At 40.8% G+C, this 20,953-nt stretch overlaps 2 protein-coding genes across 2 annotated transcripts in view; one reads left to right on the top strand and one right to left on the bottom strand.

Moving 5' to 3' along the window:
* Eea1 (early endosome antigen 1) overlaps nt 1-20,953 on the top strand; it is a 128,639-nt gene that overhangs the window by 88,279 nt on the left and 19,407 nt on the right. Inside the window, 5 exon segments of the mRNA XM_028881203.2 lie at nt 8,345-8,548; nt 11,866-12,066; nt 13,705-13,818; nt 16,864-17,019; nt 18,951-19,090. Of these exon segments, the coding sequence (XP_028737036.1) occupies nt 8,345-8,548; nt 11,866-12,066; nt 13,705-13,818; nt 16,864-17,019; nt 18,951-19,090 (815 nt within the window).
* LOC114701206 (heterogeneous nuclear ribonucleoprotein A1-like) lies at nt 2,893-4,154 on the bottom strand. The gene has a single exon (XM_028881204.2). It carries the CDS (start codon nt 3,902-3,904, stop codon nt 2,951-2,953), a length of 954 nt encoding a protein of 317 aa, XP_028737037.1. The 5' UTR covers nt 3,905-4,154; the 3' UTR covers nt 2,893-2,950.

The raw sequence follows: 20,953 nt of genomic DNA, 5'->3' as shown, positions 1-20,953 counted from the left end.
TGGTGTTCATCTGGGTGTGTAGACCTGCCTGGAACTCTGCGGGGGAGAACAGGGTTCAGGTGAACATACTCAGTCCCTCATTCCCCACTCGCAATGCATATAAATACATCTCGTAGCATGAATTGTTAGAAGGTCTAATTAATAAAACCAAACCCGGAGCCAGTTATTGGGGTGAACGCTGGAAGATCAGAGAAGCAGAACCAGCCACAGCTACCTCACCTCGCCAATTCCTCAGCTGATCCTGTTTCCTCAGACTGGAAGCCTCTGAGTCCTCATCCAAAATGAATCTCAGCTGAACTGCTGCTAAAAGCCTAAAAGCTTAACCAGCTCTAGTTCCTAGTCTTCAGGCCTTACATACCTTTCTGCTTCTTGCCATCACTTCCTGGGATTAAAGCCTGTGTGGCACCATGGCTGGCTTTTCTATTGTGACTTGGAACTCACAGAGATCCAGAGTTCTTGGTTTTTTGTTTTTTTTTTTTTAAAGGAAAAAGAAGATATAGAAAAGGGAAGCTGGGCAGTGGTGGTTGCACACCTTTAATCCCAGCACTCAGGAGGCAAAGCCAGGCGGATCTCTGTGAGTTCAAGGCCAGCCTAGTCTATATAGTGAGTTCCAGGAAAGGCGAAAAGCTACACAGAGAAACGCTGTCCCAAAAACAAAAAGAAAACAAAAAAAAAAGTAAAAAAAACAAGAACCCTGTATCTAATCTCCTTTGTTTAGCTTTTTTTTTTTTGACCATTAACAATTAACTTGTAACCAACCATGGTAAACAATAACAATTATCCATAAGCCATTGAATGAATGACCAAAAAACACCTACCCCATCTCTTGGGAATGTGGGCATCGTTTTCTTAAAATTACTTCCTGCTTTCTGGAGGCGAAGACATCTTTAGGGAATCCTGAAAAGAAAATTTTTGGTTAATTGTCAAGTCCTGGGAGAGGTAGCTGTTTCATTTCTCCAGTATCTGCATAATGGGAAAAGGTAGGGCTTGTCTCAAGTCCTTTAGGAGTTGTCTTTGAATCTGGATCATCTCAGCTAGTCATCTTGAAATTGTCCTGAGCAGTTTGTAGTCCAAAGTCGATCTTTCCATAGTGTTAATCGGCTTAATGGCTTTACCATAATCCATGTGGGATCATTGTTGTGGGGTCCCATCATCCTTTTGAAGATTTTTAAAGTTGCTGTTAAGCATGGTCATGGTTCCCTGCAGACGTGTGTGTGTGTGTGTGTGTGTGTGTGTGTGTGTGTGTGTGTGTGTGTCTGTGGTTTGGAGCAATCAGTCTGAATTGTCTGCCTCTGGGAACCACAAACGTTCTTCCCTAGAAGCAAATATCTTTATCTTGACAGCAGTTTCTCCCCACCATTTGTCTTGCCAAACTTTTCCAAACGGATCTTTGCCGATGTTTTCTTATAACGTGATGGCCCTGAAAATTCTCTCAACAAGCAGCAGTAAACCCTTCATCCCAGGTAGCAGCATCACCGCAGTCACCAACCAATAAGATGAGAAGGAGCCAGCAACTCGGAGCAGCAGCCACTGCCTCCATGGTCCCACCACCACATTTGTGGCTCTGCCCTGGCCACAGCTTCTCCTTAGCAAGCCTCCCAGGCTGGCCTCAAAATTGGGATCTTCCTGCCTCTCCCTCCTTCAAATCCTACCACTGTGTTCCACCACAACCGGCTGAGGGTAGCTCGGGTCTGAGCTAGGCCACAGGCAAGTAGCTTTTTCTAGAATTCGTACTACGAACATTGGGTACCAGATGTAGCACGAATCTTAAAGGTTTTATTAATAAAAACAAACCTGGAGCCAGGCATCGGGGTGAACGCTGGAAGATCAGAGAGACAGAACAAGCCACAGCCACCTCACCTTGCCAATTCCTTAGCTGATCCTGGTTCCTCAGACTGGAAGACTCTGAGTCCTCATTCATCCAGAATGGATCTCAGCTGAACTGCTGCTAAGAAGCCTAAAAGCTTAATCAGCTCTAGTTCCTGGTCCTCATGCCTAGTATACCTTTCTGCTTCACTTCCTCAATTAAAGGCGTGTATCAACCATGCCTGGCCTTTCCACTGTGGCTTTGAACTGAGAGATCCAAATGGATCTCTGCCTTTGGAATGCTAGGATTAAAGGTGTGTGTGTGCCACCATTTTCTGGCCTCTATGTCTATCTAGTTGCTGTTCTGTTCTGACCCCCAGATAAATTTAATGGGGTGCACAATGTATCGACCACAACATCTCTCCTGAAGGTTATAAGTAAAGGATGGGCAAGGGGTCAAGAAAAGTCTCATTGAAATGGGAAACGTCTGAAGAACTAAATACTGTAAGTATAGTTCTATATACCACGAATCTTTTTTTTCAAGAGAGTTAAATGGTTTATTGATTACACAAGATAATGGATGATACGCAAGCTTCACTCCCGTCTGATATTTTACCTGACACCATCATTCAGTTTTGATGTTGCATAGGGTGTGTCCACAACCATTTTATTGCAACCAAACTGACTTTGCTTGGATGATCCTTTAAAACTCATTAAAGTCACAACAGTAGCTGGCAGTTTAACTACACCAAGGTTTTTGAAGACAATGACTTTCTCCACCCAAGCAATTATAAATAAATTCCAAATGGAACTTGGCACCACCCTGAGGGAATTCTAACTTCACACTGTTGGGGAAGTTGACCAAGATGGCTTCAGAGCAGACTAACTTTACACAGCACATTTTTAAAAAGAAAAAAAAAAAAAGACATTTATTCAGCATCATCACCAGACTATTTATATTTAGCAATCAAGAGCGTGGGTGGAAAAAGGTCTACGGTAAAATCCTTTGTTGGAGTGCTTGACACTTTCCACAAAACAGAAACTAAAATAACCTGTTTTACAATGAGTCACAAATACAGTCCTGGAGGTTTTTTGCCCATTCTCTGGCTCTCCTCTCCTGCCGAGCTTTGTTTCCTGGCTGTAATTAGAACCTCCTGCCAGGGTCGTAGCTGCTGCTGCTGCTGGAACCACCACAGCCACCTTGGTTTGGTGGTTTAGCAAAGTACTGGCCACCACCTCCATACGGGCCAGGACTTCTGCCTCCAAAGTTTCCTCCCGTCATTGGTCCAAAGTTTGAATACTGATGGTTGTAAAAGCCAAAATCATTGTAGCTTCCACCACCTCCAAAACTGCTTCCATCATTACCAAATCCATTATAGCCATCCCCACTGCCACCATATCCACCACCACCACTGCTGCCACCGAAGCCGCCATGACCACTGAAGTTTCCCCCTTGATCAAAATTGTCATTGTCACCAAAACTGCCTCCACACCCACCCCCAAAGTTTCCGGAACCACTTTGACCTCTTTGGCTGGATGAAGCAATAGCCATCTCCTGCTTTGACAGGGCTTTTCTGACTTCACAGTTGTGGCCATTCACAGTATGGTATTTCTGAATAACCACCTTGTCCACAGAGTTGTGGTCATCAAAAGTGACAAAAGCAAACCCTCTCTTTTTTCTACTGCCTCTGTTAGTAATGATCTCAATCACCGCAATCTTTCCATACTGCTCAAAATAATCTTGCAGGTGATGTTCTTCAGTGTCTTCTTTAATACCGCCAACGAAGATCTTTTTCACAGTTAAGTGGGCACCCGGTCTCTGAGAGTCTTTTCTTGACACGGCTCTTTTAGCTTTCACAACTTTTCCGTCCACCTTGTGTGGTCTTGCGTTCATAGCGGCATTCATCTCCTCCACGGTGGCGTATGTGACGAACCCAAAGCCCCTGGATCGCTTGGTGTTTGGATCTCTCAGGACCACACAGTCTGTGAGTGTTCCCCACTGCTCAAAATGGCTCCTCAGGCTCTGGTTGGTCGTTTTGGGCCTCAGCCCTCCGATGAAGAGCTTCCGCCGATGCTTGGGGGCCTTGGACTTAGACATGACAGCAGGGAGACCCTTCAGCGATGCTTCCTCGGCCTCAGCAGGCAGAAAGGAGTAAGCCAACGAACGTACCCCGTAACACGAATCTTAAAAGGTCTTATTGATAAAAAAAAATTCAGAACCAGGTATTGGGGTGAACGCTGAAAGGTCAGAGAAGCAGAATGAGCTACAGCCAGCCTCACCACGCCAATTCCTCAGCCAGTCCTGTTTCCACGAATCGTCAGACTTGAAAGCCTGAGTCCTCACCCCTGAGGGTCTCAGTTGAATTGCTGCTTAAAAAAACTGTGTAGTTCCTGTTTCCTCACGCCTTATATACCTTTCTGCTTCCTGTCATCCCAAGTAAGACATGAGATCTTAAGTGCTGCTGGGATTAAAGCTGTGTGCTACCACACCTGGCTCTGTTTCGGGCGAGGCCTTGAACTCCTAGAGATCCAGGTGGATCTCTGCCTCCAGAGTGATAGGATTAAAGGTGTGTGTGTCACTATTTTCTGGCCTCTTTATCTAGTGGCTGTTCTGTCCTCTGACCCCAGATAAGTGTTATTTGTTAGAGCACAAATAAAGTACACCACAGTTCTAGTCTTTCATACATTTATAAAATAATTATGGGAACATATGTGAGAGTTACCTGACCCAAACAGTTTGGAAAAGAGAAGTTACAGGAGACTTCTTAGAAATGGCAGCCTGAGCCACTGTGCGTGCGTGCGTGCGTGCGTGCGTCTCTGGGATAGAATAGGGTAGGGATGATGATAGAAGGAGATTCCAGGTAAAAACTTCATGGACAGGGGGCTGGAGAGATGGCTCAGAGGTTCAGAGCACTGGCTGCTCTTCCAGAGGACCTGGGTTCAATTCCCAGCACCCACATGGCAGCTCACAACTGTCTGTAACTCCAGTTCCATGGGATCTGACACCCTCACACAGACACACATGCAGACAAAACACTCATGCACATAAAATGGAAATAAATAAATTATTTTAAAAGTTGCATGGGCAAGGATACTGTAGCTAGTATGAATTAAACTGTTAAGCTTTGCTGGAACTTAAAACTTAAAGAAAACAGCGGGGTGGTGGTGCATGCCTTTAATCCCAGCACTTGGGAGGCAGAGCCAGGCGGATCTCTGTGAGTTCGAGGCCAGTCTGGTCTACATAGCGAGATCCAGGACAGGCACCAAAACTACACAGAGAGACCCTGTCTCGAAAAAACCATAAATAAATAAATAAATAAATAAATAAATAAATAAATAAATAAATGAAATATGTTATAACTGATGAGTAAATGAGAGATATGTGAGACTTAGTAAAATAAGTATAAATTATTTTTGAAACTTCAATGTGAATTATATGAAGAGTGGGTAGAAACTAGAGGGAAACTTGGTTTAGGGAGGATTTTGAGAAACAGATCTGAATAGGTTTCTTGTTCATGATAAAGACTGATATAGAGCGTTTTTGCAAGAAGAGAGGTAACTAAAGGAATTAGATGATAAGAAGCTATGGTACCACACAGTGGGAAATATATTTGACTTCTCTGAAGCATGAAGGAAGGAAATATGGCACATTCAGAGAGAGGTAAATAACGGGAAAAGGATGTGAAGTCAAGGTGGATCCACGTGTGAAATATTACATATCAGGGTAGAATTGTAGAAGTTACAGCTCTGTGTCAGGCAAGTGGGGACTGAGAGTTTGGGGAGAGCCGGATGCTCTAAGGAATTGTGGAGAATGTTGCAGGGGAGGGCCTTGTTCCACAAAAAAGATTGAAATGGAGATGGGAACTCAGGTGCTTTTAGAGGCACAACTCTATGGAGATTTGTGCTCTTATTCTAGAAACATTCAGAAGTACGGGAGTGAAGAAACAGATTGAAATATGATCTAGAGGGGGTATTTTGTGGGGTTACCTGGGATATTTTGAGGTGAAAGGAAATGACGGATGTGGGTGCAAGAATAGTTTGTCTCCACTATGAGGTTTAGAAAGAAAAGGTAGGACAGTGGAATGTGGTGATGTTGTGTTCCCCAAAATATTGTGCACCCTAATAAACTTAGCTAGGGTCAGAGAACAGAACAGCCACTAGACAGACACAGAGGCCAGAAAATGGTGGCACACACACCTTTAATCCTATCACTTGGGAGGCAGAGATCCATTCAGATCTATGTGAGTTCAAAGCCACAGTGGAAACAGCCAGGCATGTTGACACACGCCTTTAATCCCAGGAAGTGATGGCAGGAAGCAAAAAGGTATGTAAGGCATAAGGACCAGGAACTAGAGTCTGGTTAAGCTTTTAGGCATCTTAGCAGCAGTTCAGCTGAGATTCATTAGGGTGAGGACTCAGAGGCTTCCAGTTTGAGGAAACATGATCAGCTGAGGAACTGGTGATGTGAGGTAGCTGTGGCTTGTTCTGTCTCTCTGATCTTCCAGTATTCATCCCAATACCTGGCTCCGGGTTTGGTTTTATTAATAAGACCTTCTAACAATCCGTGCTACAGTGGTTCAGCTAGAAGGACATTGAAGTGACAGCATTGGAGAGGAGGTCATGGAATGGGAAGATGGAAAGTTGTGGTCAGAGTAAGATAGTCGTAATAGCTTTCATAATTTCAGGTTATTACAAAAATCTGCGTGTGGGTGATTGCAATATAGAATGAGTTCAGCCCAGGAATGAACGTGATGTGAGTGTTGAGGCTGCATCTTAATTCTGTATGCATTTCATATTTTGTAGAAAATTGGCAGAAATTGAGATTAAGACAGTGACTAAGTTGGACGGTGGTGGTGCTCGCTTTTAATCCCAGCACTCGGGAGGCAGAGCCAGGAGGATCTCTGAGTTTGAGGCTAGCCTGGGCTACAGAGTGAGTTCCAAAGCTATACAGAGAAACCCTGTCTTGAAAAACCAAAAAAGCTGGGCGTGGTGGTGCATACCTTTGATCCCAGCACTCGGGAGGCAGAGGCAGACAGATCTCTGTGAGTCTGAGGCCATCCTGGGCTACAGAGTGAGATCCAGGAAAGGTGCAAAGCTACACAGAGAAACCCTGTCTCGAAACCGCCCCCCCCCCCCAAAAAAAAAAGGCAGTGATTAATCAGGCATTAATTTTTCCATGACTCAGGTAGGGGTTTACAGATAACAGTAGAGGGTAGAATAAAGAATAGTGTCTTTCCAAACCAGCACAAGGCTGTTCTAGAGGGTGACGCAGTAAAGAAGCAGAAGAGGCCAGCCTCCTGGCTTGCTCGGGGATAGCCTGACCAGGTACTGAGGGAAACGGGGAGACGGAGTCTGCACAGTGAAAACCACATCCCAGTGCTGAGTGGGATCAGTGACCTCTGCAGAACACTGCCCTGGACCAGTGAAATGAGAGGGGTTCTTGGTGTCAGAAACGGGAGCTGGGAGCAACTAGACAGTGTGGTTGTCATGACCGAATCGTAGAGGGTGAGAAGCCTGCTTGAAAGTGACTGAATTTTAAATGTATTAGTACTGGCACAAATTATTAAACATGCTGGGTGTCTGCTTGTCACTAACATTGGGTGGGCTACTGTAAAATTAGGGTTTTTATTTTGGGCACAAACTGTCTGACTGTTAAAAAGATGGAGGCAGAGCCAAAGGCATTTGACGGGGTGCCTGAGAGAGTGGATATTGTGGATGTGATCTACTTTAGGATGGTGTGCGGACCGGTTAGGAAGGAGAGGGCTTGCCTGACTTAGAAGAGTCCTGCTGGGTGCAGAAGGGAGCTTGCATGAGTGGGCACGTGTGGCAGGGCAGTGGTTTGGGGGAGGGGCGGTTCAAGACAGGGCTTCGGCTGCGGTGGTTTTTCACTCAGTGTTTATTCTGGAGCATCTGTGTCATATGTCTTGGGTATATATCCATGAATAATAAAGATAAGACGCTCATTTATGTAGCTTATGTTCTAATAGGAGGTGGAAGGAGATGAATAAACATGAGATAAATAAGTAAGCTCTAGTGTGTTAGAGGTGAGTGCAATGCAGTGGAAAACCAGTGTGTGGAGTATTGGAAAGGCTACGGTTGGAAATGTAATGCCAGGGCACCTTGATCTAGAAGGTGACAGTTGAGCAAACGTTGAAGAGGAGGAAGGGGATCATTTGGCTGTTAGGGAAGCGTTTAAGGCTGCGGGCTGTTTCGTGCTAAGGCTCTGAGGTCGGTGTGTGCTTGGAGCAGTCACTGAGTAAGCCCCATGTGTCTGAAAAGGATCAGAAGCATAGGAAATAAGGCCAGAGTATTGGGGAAAGTGTGATGTAAACTTTTTTGTTAAATTCATGCTTGTAAATAATGTAGATTTATGTTATTAAATATGTGCTTTTAATTAATTTGCCACAATAAAGTGTAATCATTTTTAAAATGTAGGCCCAATACTTTGGATGACTAAAATTATTATCAGTTCTTTCATATTTAAGGAATAGCTTTTTAAATTTTCCATCTTTAAAAGAGTAGTTTTAATTCCTTACAGAACGATTTGGAACAAGTGTTACGTCAGATTGGTGATAAGGACCAAAAGATCCAGAACCTGGAAGCTTTACTGCAGAAGAGTAAAGAAAACACTTCCTTACTGGAAAAGGAGAGAGAGGATCTTTATGCCAAAATCCAAGCTGGCGAAGGAGAGACGGCTGTTCTGAACCAGCTGCAAGAGAAAAACCATACACTACAACAGCAAGTATGTTTGTAAACTATTACTAGTTCTAAACTTTACTTAAATCCCTGGGAATTGTATTAAGTATTTTATAAAAACAACTCATGATCCTGGCCTTTCTTGTTTTAAAATTTTACTTTTATATCATCCTATTTATCATCAAGGTCATTGTGTATTGAAGGCAGTACCTGCTTTGACAAAAGATGTCCCAGGAGGTAATTTATTGCCTGTGTGACAGCAGGTGAATCTCTTCACCTGGGTCACTGGAAAAGTAGAGATGTGACTGATGGAATGAGTAACAAATTAATAAGTCAAATGTAGTAATCAAATGCTAGTTAGTGAGTGTTGCATAATATTTCAAACTCAACTGTTATTTATATTTTGATAATGTATTTGTCTTTGGACAATATATAGCTTTTTAATACTTTTAATAAATTATTATCCCAAAATTCATATGCAGTTTAGAAGAAATGTACAAAAATTTTAACTGAGGCTGGGTGCAGCAGTGCACACATTTAATCCCCGCACTCGGGAGGCAGAGACAGGCAGATATTTGTGAATTCAAGGCCAGGCTGGTCTGCATATCAGGTTTCATGCCAGTTAGGGCTATACAGTGATATTTTGACCAAAAATAAATAAATAACTGAAAATAATTTATAGCTGCTGATTTGGAAGAATTAAGTAATATATTGTTATTGTCTAACTAATAAAGCATTTGAGATAAAGAATGAGTAGGACTTTTCTAATTGGGGAGTTAGAGTATAGCATGAACTTGTACCAAGTGTCTGGCTAGCTGTTGTTTCTCTCCTGTTTTGTTTGAGAATGGGATCTCACAGACAACCCAGGCTGGCCTCCAGCATGTTCCTCTCTGGCCCTCACCTCCTGAATGCCACCATTATCTGGCTACCTAAGACATGGCTTTGTTTTCAGTTTGTTTGTTGAGATGGGGACTCACTATTGTGGCTCTAGCTGGCCTGGAACTTGCCTTGTAGACCAAGCTTACCTCCAACTTGTTCTTCCTACTTCTGCCCCCTGAGAGTTGGGATTTTAGGTAAATGGCACCATGATTACCTCCAAGTTGGTTTTGAAGAATTCTTGTAAGGATTTCAGTAGCCTAGTTTTTATGAAGCATTCTTTAGTTATCTACAATGTGACATTGCTTATTATAGAAATAATATCAGAAAATATGTACATGCCCACAATATAAATACCTGTACACACAGTAATAAACAATAATTTTAAAAGAAATATGATTAAGAAAGCCACGCATTTAAAATGAATAAATTAAAACCAATCTTTGTACCTCTGGTTCTGGTCACTTGGTGTAATTACCTATTCCTCCCAGTGAACACGAGTAAAGTGGGAAAAGTGGATGAAAACACTCTAGTCAACCATCAAACAACAGGTAAAGCACAGGACTGTGACCCTTGGAGTAAGAGAGACGAGACTGGAAGCCTTTCCTTTGCTGGCTTTTGAGCCAGGGATGTTTTTCCAGGCTGCCATGTAGGTTGGAGAACCCAGGAAGGCAGTGATGTCATTAACTGATGAGTGTAGGTTAGGGAGCTTCTTGGAGGTTAAGGCAGCTTAATTTGCAAGGGTAAGTGTGAGGTAGGAGTTAGCATTGTAGAGAAAAGCACCACAGAGCTCATTAGGGATCTGCTGGAGGCTTTGGGTGAAGTCTAAGTTCTGTACTTAGCAGTGAACTGGAGCTCACAAAGGTGCTCAGGCACGGCAGTCCGAGGTGGAGGGCATGGCTGACTGACGTACCACACCTTACGTGAGAAGTCAGAGTGAAGCTCCTATGTGCCACTTCTAACCGGAAGTAAAGGTACATCCTGATAGGGCCCTGGGGAGCCACAAATACATGACCTGCTACTGGAACAAAAAAGCATTTTTGAAGACAACATAGTTCAGATTAGTCACAGTAAATGACCAAAGCTTCCTGGACCTGTGAAGCAGGAAAGTGTGAAGCGCACCAGGAGAAAATCGCCAGCAGGGATGTGGGGTCTTCTGAACTCGAACCCGCCTCCGCCCTTGAGCACTGCTTTCTCCCCAGTAAGCTGTCCTCCTCCTGAGGGACTTGGAAGGCATGACTTCCTCTTTTATCTTTTGCTGGTTGCTGGGAATTTCACCTCACCTGCATTGTATTTTTCTTTTAAATTCTAATAAAATTAGCCTTGCTCTTAAAAAACGAAACAAAACAAAACCAAAACCAAAACAACTTGGTGGAAATAGACCCTGAAATGAAAGATGCTGTAATCATCAGACGAATACTTTAAAATACCCCCTGGTGCTTATGGGTGTAAAGGACCAACCGTAATAATGGGACAAGAAGTGGAAGTGATACAAAACACCCTTAGAGAACTCCCAAGATAACAAAATTATGATACTTGAATTGGAAATTGACAGTAGGAAAAAAAATCAGTCAACATAAAACTATTGAAACCATCAAAATGAAGCCAAGAGGAGAGAGAACAGTGCCTCTGTGAGTGACGACGTCTTGTAGACTGGCAGAGTCGTGAGCATCAGAGCAGAAGTCTATTAAAATATAAAAGTATAGCCAGGCAGTGGTGGTGCACGCCTTTAATCCCAGCACTCAGGAGGCAGAGCCAGGTGGATCATTGTGAGTTCAAGGCCAGCCTGGTCTACCAAGCGAGTTCCAGGAAAGGCGCAAAGCTACACAGAGAAACCTGTCTCGAAAAAAAAAAACAAAAAAAAACAAAAAAAAAAAGTATAGATTTAAAAGAGCTCAACTCCTATACACGTGAAAAGAAGTATCAGATGAGTTAGATTTCATCTAAATTAAGTATTTGTTCTTGAAAAGTTAACATTGCAAAAGTAAAATAAAAACAAAGTATAACTTGTCTGTCTGACAACTTAGAGATACCTGTAGTGTGCAAAGAATTCTTTGTTAATTGGATCGGGGAGAGCTGGGAATCGAGAATGCCTACAGGGTGCTATGAAAATAGTTTTGCATAATGAAGATATTCTTTACCTTGATTGTGTCAGTAATTAAATAATTAAATAAAGTAAGTAATTAAATAAGTAATAAAATAAAAATACCTTTATCAAGTCAAATTTTATACTTTAGTTAGATGAATTTTATTGCATATAACTTTTAGTTAAATAGAGATGATTTAAAATAATATATCTGAATTTGATGTTGTTAGGATTTGGGATATTATATTGACTTGTTATGAAAGAGATGAATATTTTTACTGGAAAAGCCTGAAATGACCTATTATAGAGCAGTTTAGTATTCTGATGGTGCTTAAACCTCAGTCTCCTCCTTTTTGCTGTGATTTGCAAACGTTGTAATTAGACTCTCGCGTATGTAACAGCTGACTCAACTAGCAGAGAAGCTGAAGAATCAGTCGGAAAGCCATAAGCAAGCCGAGGAGAATCTGCATGACCAGGTACAGGAACAGAAGGCACATCTCCGAGCCGCGCAAGACCGCGTTCTCTCCCTGGAAAGCAGTATCAATGAGCTGAGCAGCCAGTTGAATGAGAGCAAGGAGAAGGTCACTCAGCTCGACGTACAGGTAATCTCTTGCTTGATGAGTGTGCATGCCAAAAGCATCACTTTTAGACCGTACATGTTGCACACTCTTTTCACTTTACCTGTTAGTGGAACATGAGAATACAGATGAAATTCTGTAGTTTCTTGAGGTTTCCTGTGCCCGCAGGTAGATTTGTTCTTTCTCTATGCAAAGGTGATTTCTGTAATGTAACTTTTGACTCCTACTTCCACGGTACTCCCTAGTACGACGGTCAGCACAGTGAGAAGGTAAACCCACACATTCGGTGTCCACGAGGACATCGTTAGCCTGCTCGTAGTACCTTACTCTGGTAAGGGCTTTCGTGCATAAGCTGCAACCGTGCAGGCTGCAGATCGCTGATCTTCATGCATTTGAAGGGACTGGAGATGGGCTGGGCTGGATTGTTTTTGTTTTTGTTTTTACCATTGGACCCCTCTGAGGTAATAGTGGAGCTATTCCTCATTCCCTCAAATCTTCACATATTACGTGACTTTGGAAACTGTCACATATATTTTGAAGCATTTCATGCATTTTCAGTTCCTCAGAAAGATGAACTGCTATATGTAAATGAAGCTGATTTGCACAAAAGTAAGTTTTTCCCAGACTGGTATGTGTGTGTCAGAGGATGGTTTACTCCTGTTCCTTAACGGGTAATTCACTTTGAACTCAGCATAGAGATACACCTTATCAAACAGTATTTCTGTGAAGATCAAGATTGAGAAATAAGTATTTGGAAATTTTCCTTTCTGCTTGAAATTACGGTTACTGTGTATATTTTAGATTTTTTGTGTTTGCTGATCTTCTCTTGACTTAGTTAAATGAACATCATTTTAACTCTTCTAAAATATTTTAATTTCAAATGTATTTATATTTTTTCTACTTTTTGCTTTTCTTATTAGAGATGAATTGTGCTAAAGTTATCTCAGTACTTATAAATGCCACATTTGCTAAAGAAGGTACAACTTTTAGTTCATTTGACCCTTTCAAAACTTATGGAAAGCCTGAGGTTTTAAATGTGTAATTTCTTGGCTTTTAATGAGCATCAAAAATAGAACTCTTTATATGATAAGTTATCTGAAAAGGGTGAATGTTAAAGATAATTCTAGTTCGTGTTTATTGTTTGGACTCCATACTGAAGTCCTTGATCTGTGAAGCCGTTATTTTCTATGACATAGTTCAATTTATTGTAATACTGGTAAACTTTGACATTTCTTTCTGAAAAATACAGTGGCCTCCCCGAGGAAAAAAGAAGTCTATAATTTATTTGCCTTTTGGAGATAGGGTCTAAGCATGTAGCATGGACTAGAACTCACAGACCATTTGCCTTTGCCTCTTGCATGTTGGGTCACAGACCTGTATCCCCAGTCCTGGAACCATTTTTTTTTCCACAAAGGGACACACCCAATGTTTTGGTGTCCTGGAGGAACAGCTTTTCACTGCTATCTGTCCATTCCTATGAGTTTTCCCTCATCCACTTCTATTTGAGGGAGTTTCACACATGCATTTTTCAGTGTCTCAGTTATTACTTTTCTATTAAAGAACCTAATTTTTGAATAGTTTTGTGACAAAACTAATGTGTCTTAAGAGAGGGAAAGACAACAGTTAAATATGGAATTTAGTAATTTGTAAATTTTGTTTCAGATTAAAGCCAAAACTGAATTATTACTATCAGCAGAAGCAGCCAAAACTACTCAAAGAGCTGATCTTCAGAATCATTTGGACACCGCTCAAAATGCATTACAAGATAAACAGCAGGTAGGGAATGCTGGTCATGTCACATTAAAGCCTCTGTGTTGTAGTTAAATTAATTGCTAATTTGTTAAGATGACGACCGGCTTTATATAATCTTGGGATAGGCTTTCTTACCCTCTTTTTCGGAGTTTTTAGAACCAGTTGAGCAGGTCAGAGAGATGGATGTAAAAATACCATTTATTTTTTATAAAACTAGTGTGCAGGTATGGCTGGGCTTCCTAATAGGGTATTGTGTATTCCAGCTAGCCGAGGCCATAGTCAGAGATGAAATATTACTTCCACGTATGGGATTGTGCCTTTTCACATGAAGGGCCAGTGGTTGAGGTAGACGACGGGCTGCCTGTGACCCAGATGTACTTTTACTGAAGAACAGGAAAAGGATGCTGCTCTCCATCCCAGTTCTGAGAGTCGCTCCTTTTCTTGGCGGTTGGAGGGAGTGAGGATGCTTCAATGACAACTTCCTTAGTGGACACTTCTGCTTCAGGGTCAGTGTCAAAGTGCTAGTGGCCTTCCTCACCCTTGGATAGGGAGGGGTTCTTAGAATATACTTACAAAGGGATACTACTGAAGGCCCATTGTAAACAGAGAATCAGAAATGTATCCAATTCCAAAAACAAAACAGTTTCTCGTATTTACCCTTTATTCTAATTCAGTCTTTCTCCTTAGGTAGAAATGTTTTCTGTTAGATTCGTTATGTATCATTCCAGACCTCTGTAAGCACTGAAAACATGTATAGTTACGTGTTTTGGTTGTTGTACACACACTAATATTTTCCTTCATACACATGAATCACACACAAGTGGTTCTGGTACTTGTGTTTTGCCAAGTATGTGGTCAGAGTTGGAAATGATAACATGAAAATATTGATAAGAGCAACCACATAATGGTGTAGTCTTTATCTATCTGCATATGACCAAGAACATTTGTGAGCAAACAGAAAAAGATAAAACATAAACAATTTCTGGTGTGTGCTTGATGAGGGGTTAATATCCTTGTTATTTAAAACACTGTAAGAAGAAAGTGAACCACCAAGGACATTCAGGCTGAACATCATGTGTCTAAAAATACCCCCATACAAAATTTTCTGAGCAACAGTAATGGATTTAGAGCATATAGAGTCCTAAGTTTCTGAGTGAGGATTATTAATCTGTGAGATCTGTTTTCCACACCTGAAGTCTCAAAAATTCTGGTTGTAAGAATTTCTTATGTAAGGAATACTCCACTTGTATACAGATATAAAACTGTATTAGAAAATATTCAGGTTTCTTAAGAATCAGTTACAAATTGAGACAATAGATATATTTGCCATTATAGAGGGAAACGTGTGTGTGTGTGTGTGTGTGTGTGTGTGTGTGTGTCTGTCTGTCTGTGCTGTCTGTGTGCCTGCCTGCCTGTGTGTGTGTCTGTATGTCTGTATGTATGTGTATATGTATATCTCTATGCATGGGTGTTTGTATGTATGTAAATCATATGTGTGTGCATCTGTCTCTGCCTGTATGTCTGTATGTATATCTCTGGGTGTATATATCTTTATGTCTGTCTGTATGTATATAGTGTGGTATGTCTCTGTCTCTGCCTGTATATCTGTATGTATATCTTCTGTGTGTGTCTGTATGTATATCTGTGTGTGTATGTGTCTGTATGTATATTCTATGTCGTGTCTGTATGTATCTCTGTGTGTGTGTATGTATCTGTATGTCTGTATGGATATCTCTGTGTGTGTATGTGTCTGTCTGTCTGTCTGTATATCTGTGTGTGTGTTTCAAGAACTTAGGAATTGGATGGGGAATGGAGAGCAAGACTGGAGGGATGATCAAAACAAATAATAAAATGCCATAATGAAACTGTTAATTTTCAAATTAAAAGTAAAATAAAATAATTTAAAAAACTTCAATTTTTCCATATTTTTTAATCTTTTATACTAAGGAAATAATAGCTATGAATATTGTTTTTGCATCTCTAGTATTAAATGCAGAAAGTGTAGTAGTCATCTAAGAATTTAAAGTAGATTAGTAATAAGTAAATTGGCTAAAAAATGAGTCATACAATAAGGTGGGAATTTATGCAGTTAAATATAATCTAGAAAGGAGTATCAGAAAGTTTTATGGTGAATTATTGTGATAGAAATAAAGAATTTTAAAGTAAAACAGTGTGCAAAGTAGGATCTATTTTTACTTAATTTATATAACTATTTGCTCATTTATTGTAGTGGTGGAGATTAGACCCAGGGCCTCGCACATGCTAGGAAAGCCATCTCCATCTGAGTCCCACCTCAGCCTGTTCCTATAAGTTCATAAAATAATAGAAAACAAGTTATGTGCAGACAAGATGAGAAGGAACATTATCAGAACATTGACTACCTGTGGACAGACTTGCTAATCATTTTTATTGTTATTTCTGTGAAACTGGATTGTCTAGAGATTTTGGTAAATGTTGCAGATGTAGTAACTACAATATTTTTAGCATGTAATTTACAAATGGTGTTTTGAGAATTGAAAATATTCAACTACAGTATAGTAGTTACTGTTGCTAACTTATCCAGTGATCTGTCGTGTGTTGTAGCTTTTAGATAGCATTGCTAACTGGCTAGGGAAGTAGCGCAGTGGCACAGTGCCTCCCTAGCATGTGTGAGGCCCTGGGTCTGATTCCATGAGCCCTGGCTGCTCTTGTGGAGGACCTGGGTTCAATTCTCAGTGCCCACATGGCAGCTCATGACTGTCCATAGCTACAGTTTCAGTAGATTGGATTCCCTCTTCTGACCTCTGCTGGCTCCAGGTGTGTGGTGCTTCCAGGAAAAACACTCATGTACATAAAGTAATAAGTCTAAAAAGTGCTTAAGTTATGTAACTGTTACACAAATAAGCTTGGCATCTCACGTTATGTACAATTTAATTTTCTTGTTAGTGGATAAAGATAATATCTGATAAGTCATTGAATGTATCTGAAGTCTTACTCCAGATATTTTCTTACATAAAAATACAGTTTTCAGTTTCACTTTGACTAAATATCAGGGCGCTATGGCTTTTCTTCAAATGTGTTTTTCTGCAGGAGTTGAATAAGGTCACTGCGCAGCTGGATCAGGTCACTGCGAAGTTCCAGGAGAAGCAGGAACATTGCAGTCAGCTAGAGAACCACCTCAAGGAATTCAAAGAGAAGAATCTCTCTTTAGAACAGAAGGCTGAGGACTTAGAAGGCCAAGTTAGGGTTCGTATAAAACAGCTGAATTTGTCATATTTCCTACTCAACAACTTTGAAGTCTGATCCTTCACAGAATCAAAAACTTGAAGTAACAGAGAAAGGTGAAGTGGTGTAACTTCAAAGATGATTCTGTCAGTCAATCTTGAATTCCATCTTTATGTTCCATCCCCTCATTAATGGGTGACTTTTAGAAATAACAGTTAACATAGTGCTGGCTGTATTATAAAGTGTAAAATATTTCCAGGAGACACCAAACAGTATAATTTTGTTGTTCTAGATTCTCTTCTCCCCTTTGATTTTTCCATTTCCCTACATGTTATTCCAATAATATCACATTTAGTGGCATTTTTTCTTTTTAAACGTTTATATACCCTTTGGATTTTGCTTCTAATTTAGCAATGTATTTAAACCATTATAAGCTGAACCTTACTTTAAGTTAATTCTAAGTGAGATGTTGATTTACTAAAAAGATGAGATAATTAGACATATCAGAGAAAAATTTGAGTTTAGAACTACCAGCAGTTAAGCAAAATATTCTCAGGTCTCGTGTTACCTATACTTCCATAATCAGCTGAAGGCTGCTGTGTGATTACAGTTTATGAGGTGACTGTTTTCCACGGACATCTATTCCAGTATAACATGAGAGAATGACCACAGCTCTGCAGCTCTGTGTATGCTGTTTGTTTTGATGCCAGCAGCAGTAGTAGTAGTGACCCATCAGATGTGCTTGGAAAGAATAGGTAATAGTGTGTTACAGAAAAGTGAGCAGAGAGGACTCTTGTTTGGGGCCTTTCTAAAATAGTTGTAGTCGGAATAAGAGTCTGTGAGGTGCTGTCACATGACTCTGGGGTCATTCACATGATACATGGTTATAGATAACACCTCATGTACACTTCAAAAAGCACAGAGAAAAGTCAAAGGAGGAGATAAGTCTAACTTGATTTAAGCATAGCATTAGGTACCCATTGGCATGTATAATGTCTATGCTTTGTGTTTCATTTAAGAAAATAATTAAATGAGGGTGAGGGAGATTGCTGAGTCAGTAAAATCCTGCCATGTAAGCATGAGGACCTGAGTTTGGAGACTTGGCATTCATGTAAAATGCCAGGCGTGATAGAGAGGGCTGGGGATGCTTGCTGGGCAGGCAGAGAAAGCAGGGTCCCTGGGACTTACTGCCCGGCCAGCCTAGCTGTATCTGCAAGCTTCAGGTTTAATGAGACACCCTGTCTCAGAAAATGAGATGCAGAGTTATTGAGACATTTGTTTGCACACACACACACACACACACACACACACACACGCACGCACGCACGCACGCACGCACGCACACACAGATGAACATATACACACATACACACACAGAAGAACATGCACACACACACATGCACACGCACACAAAAGATAATAGAAAGCACATTGCTTCTATTTAAACCTATGTGTAGTAGTTTGATTTTATAAATTTGAAAAATAAGAGACATAATAATATGACCTGCCTAGTACACTATAAAGAACAGTGATAAAATCTAAACTAAGATACTAATTAAGCCAAGTCAGGAATTTTAAGTGCTGTGCATTTAGGGTCAGTGGATGTCAGTTCGAGGCCTACATGACAGATTCATTCATTTTTGTAAAGCATCTTGTTATTGCATGGTTGTTAGCTGCACATGCGTAGGTAATATATTTTAGTGGGTACAGGAATGGCCTGTTACTTGGGGTTTTTTTTTCAAAGTTGAGTTAACAAACTTTTGCTTTTTTTAAATAAATATTTGTGTTTAAGTTGATTCTCTCATAACTAATTTAAATATGTAAGAAGCCTAATCTAGATTGTCTGACAGATAACAACTTCCTCATTTCATATTGGCTTCTGTAAATAGTTATTTCGTCAATAACAATGTTATAACATTTAATAATAGACAGCTGCTGTTCTTCACCTGCAGAAACTAGAAGCTGATGCTCTTGAAGTTAAAGCAAGCAAGGAGCAGGCCTTGCAGAGTCTGCAGCAGCAGCGGCAGCTGAACACGGAGCTCGAACTCAGAACCGCAGAGCTGAGTAAACAGCTTGAGGAGGAGAAGGAAGTGTAAGCCAGAGGTCCACTTTATATCCTGCGGTTCTGTGTGTTCTCACGGCTTGAGACTCCACTGCGCGCGCGCCGTGTGTGTGTGTGTGTGTGTGTGTGTGTGTGTGTGTGTGTGTGTGTCCTGGTTTTATATACTACTAATGTTAATGTCAATGGAAAACAAAGCCATTATTACTTAAGGTTAATTTCATTTTCCATTGTTCAGTTGGTTCTGTACAATTCGGTCGGGTCAGTCACTTTTCAGCAGTAACATGGCACCTGTTTCTCTTGTGTTCATTTCACGTTGCTCACCCGTTTGAAATAGTTAAAATAAGATTTTAAATACTGGAATGTCTGTATGTGTCACTTAACAACAGGCCAGTTTCTGCTCTCAGATACTTTACTAAGTGCAGAATGGGTTTTTACTCTTTAGGAATGATTGTTTTCTTCAACTTTGTAGTGAATTTTTGCAGCTTTGATGTTATTGAGTACTTAATTTCCTTTCTCTTGCTGTGATGAACACGAAAGAATTTGGAGAGGAAAAGGTGGATTATGTTTTATTGGTTAGAGTCTGTCATCCAAGGAAGCCAGGACTAGAGGTTAAGGCAGGAACCTGGAGGCAGGAACTGAGCAGATGCTCTGAAGGATGCTGCTCACCTGACCTGCTCAGCCTGCTGTGTCATACCACCCAGGACAACCGCCCAGGGCTAGCAGGGCCCACAGCAGGCTGGGTCCTCATACATCAGTCAGGGAAGTGCACCACAGGCTTACCCAGCGGTCAGTCTGATGGGAGCGTCTTCTCAGCCAGCTTGTGTCCCCCCACCCCCCCCCCCCCCGACATAAATGAATACATAAATAAATAAATAACCACATAAACAAATAAATAAATGACCAGCATGCTGAGTGTGAGGAGACACCAGAATCAGTGCACATTCTCAAAGTTGGATTTTCACTTCCTTGTGTAGCTTATTCATTCTTGCATCTTGCATTCAAAACCTGTATAAAAGGATCAATGAGACCAGGAAGTGGTGGTGAACACCTTTGATCCCAGCACTTGGGAGACAGAGCCAGGAGGATCTCTGTGAGTTCGAGGCCAGCCTGCTCTACAGAGTGAGATCCAGGACAGGCACCAAAACTACACAGAGAAACCCTGTCTCGAAAAAAACAAAACAAAAACAAACAAAAAAAGGTTCAGTGATAAAGGATCACTTGATAATCTGATATATTTGAAGTTAGATAAACCATTTGTCTTCATTTTTGAAGTAAAATGATTCCTTTAAAAATATCTTACTATATTATGTTTTAACATAATATGCTTTGATATTGAGATTTATCAACGTAAAATATGTTTTATATTTTTAAGGGAAGAGGCAGAGTACTGTGCATGCTTAGAAATTACACACTGGGTTGAAGATGCTCAGAGGTAAGAGCACAACTGTCTTCAGAGGTCTGAGTTCAATTCAGCAACACATGGTGGCTCACAACCATCTGTAATGAGATCTGGCGCCCTCCTCTGTAAACATAATAAATAAATCTTTAAAAAAAAAAAAAAAGAAATTACACACTGACTAGGTACTTTAGGGAGCTGGAAAACCTTTGCTGGTTGTTGTAGACGCTCTAGGATTTATGATCTGGATTTCTCTGATGACTCACTGTGGTGGACAGGACTGGAGTACTTAGAAATCATGTACATCTGATGAGATGTTTTAAGGCAGTTTTCAGTGGTTTGAATTTTGTTAGTGAAAAGTAGAACACAAATAACAAATTTAAAATAAACATATGAGCCATTACATTTTAGAGAAATAAACATTCCCTCGATTTCCTGTTTCTTTATATTATTTCTTCTGGGACACATAAAAAATTCAAGACTTAGTAATTACTTAT

This window comes from Peromyscus leucopus, chromosome 18 (genome assembly GCF_004664715.2).
Source record: "Peromyscus leucopus breed LL Stock chromosome 18, UCI_PerLeu_2.1, whole genome shotgun sequence".
Classification (NCBI taxonomy): domain Eukaryota; kingdom Metazoa; phylum Chordata; class Mammalia; order Rodentia; family Cricetidae; genus Peromyscus; species Peromyscus leucopus.
The sequence above is the reverse complement of the archived record's forward strand: the minus strand, read 5'-3'. Positions and strand labels throughout refer to the sequence as shown.

Bases quoted from the DNA above. Each gene is read 5' to 3' on its own strand.
- LOC114701206 (XM_028881204.2), bottom strand. From the start codon at position 3,904: ATGTCTAAGTCCAAGGCCCCCAAGCATCGGCGGAAGCTCTTCATCGGA.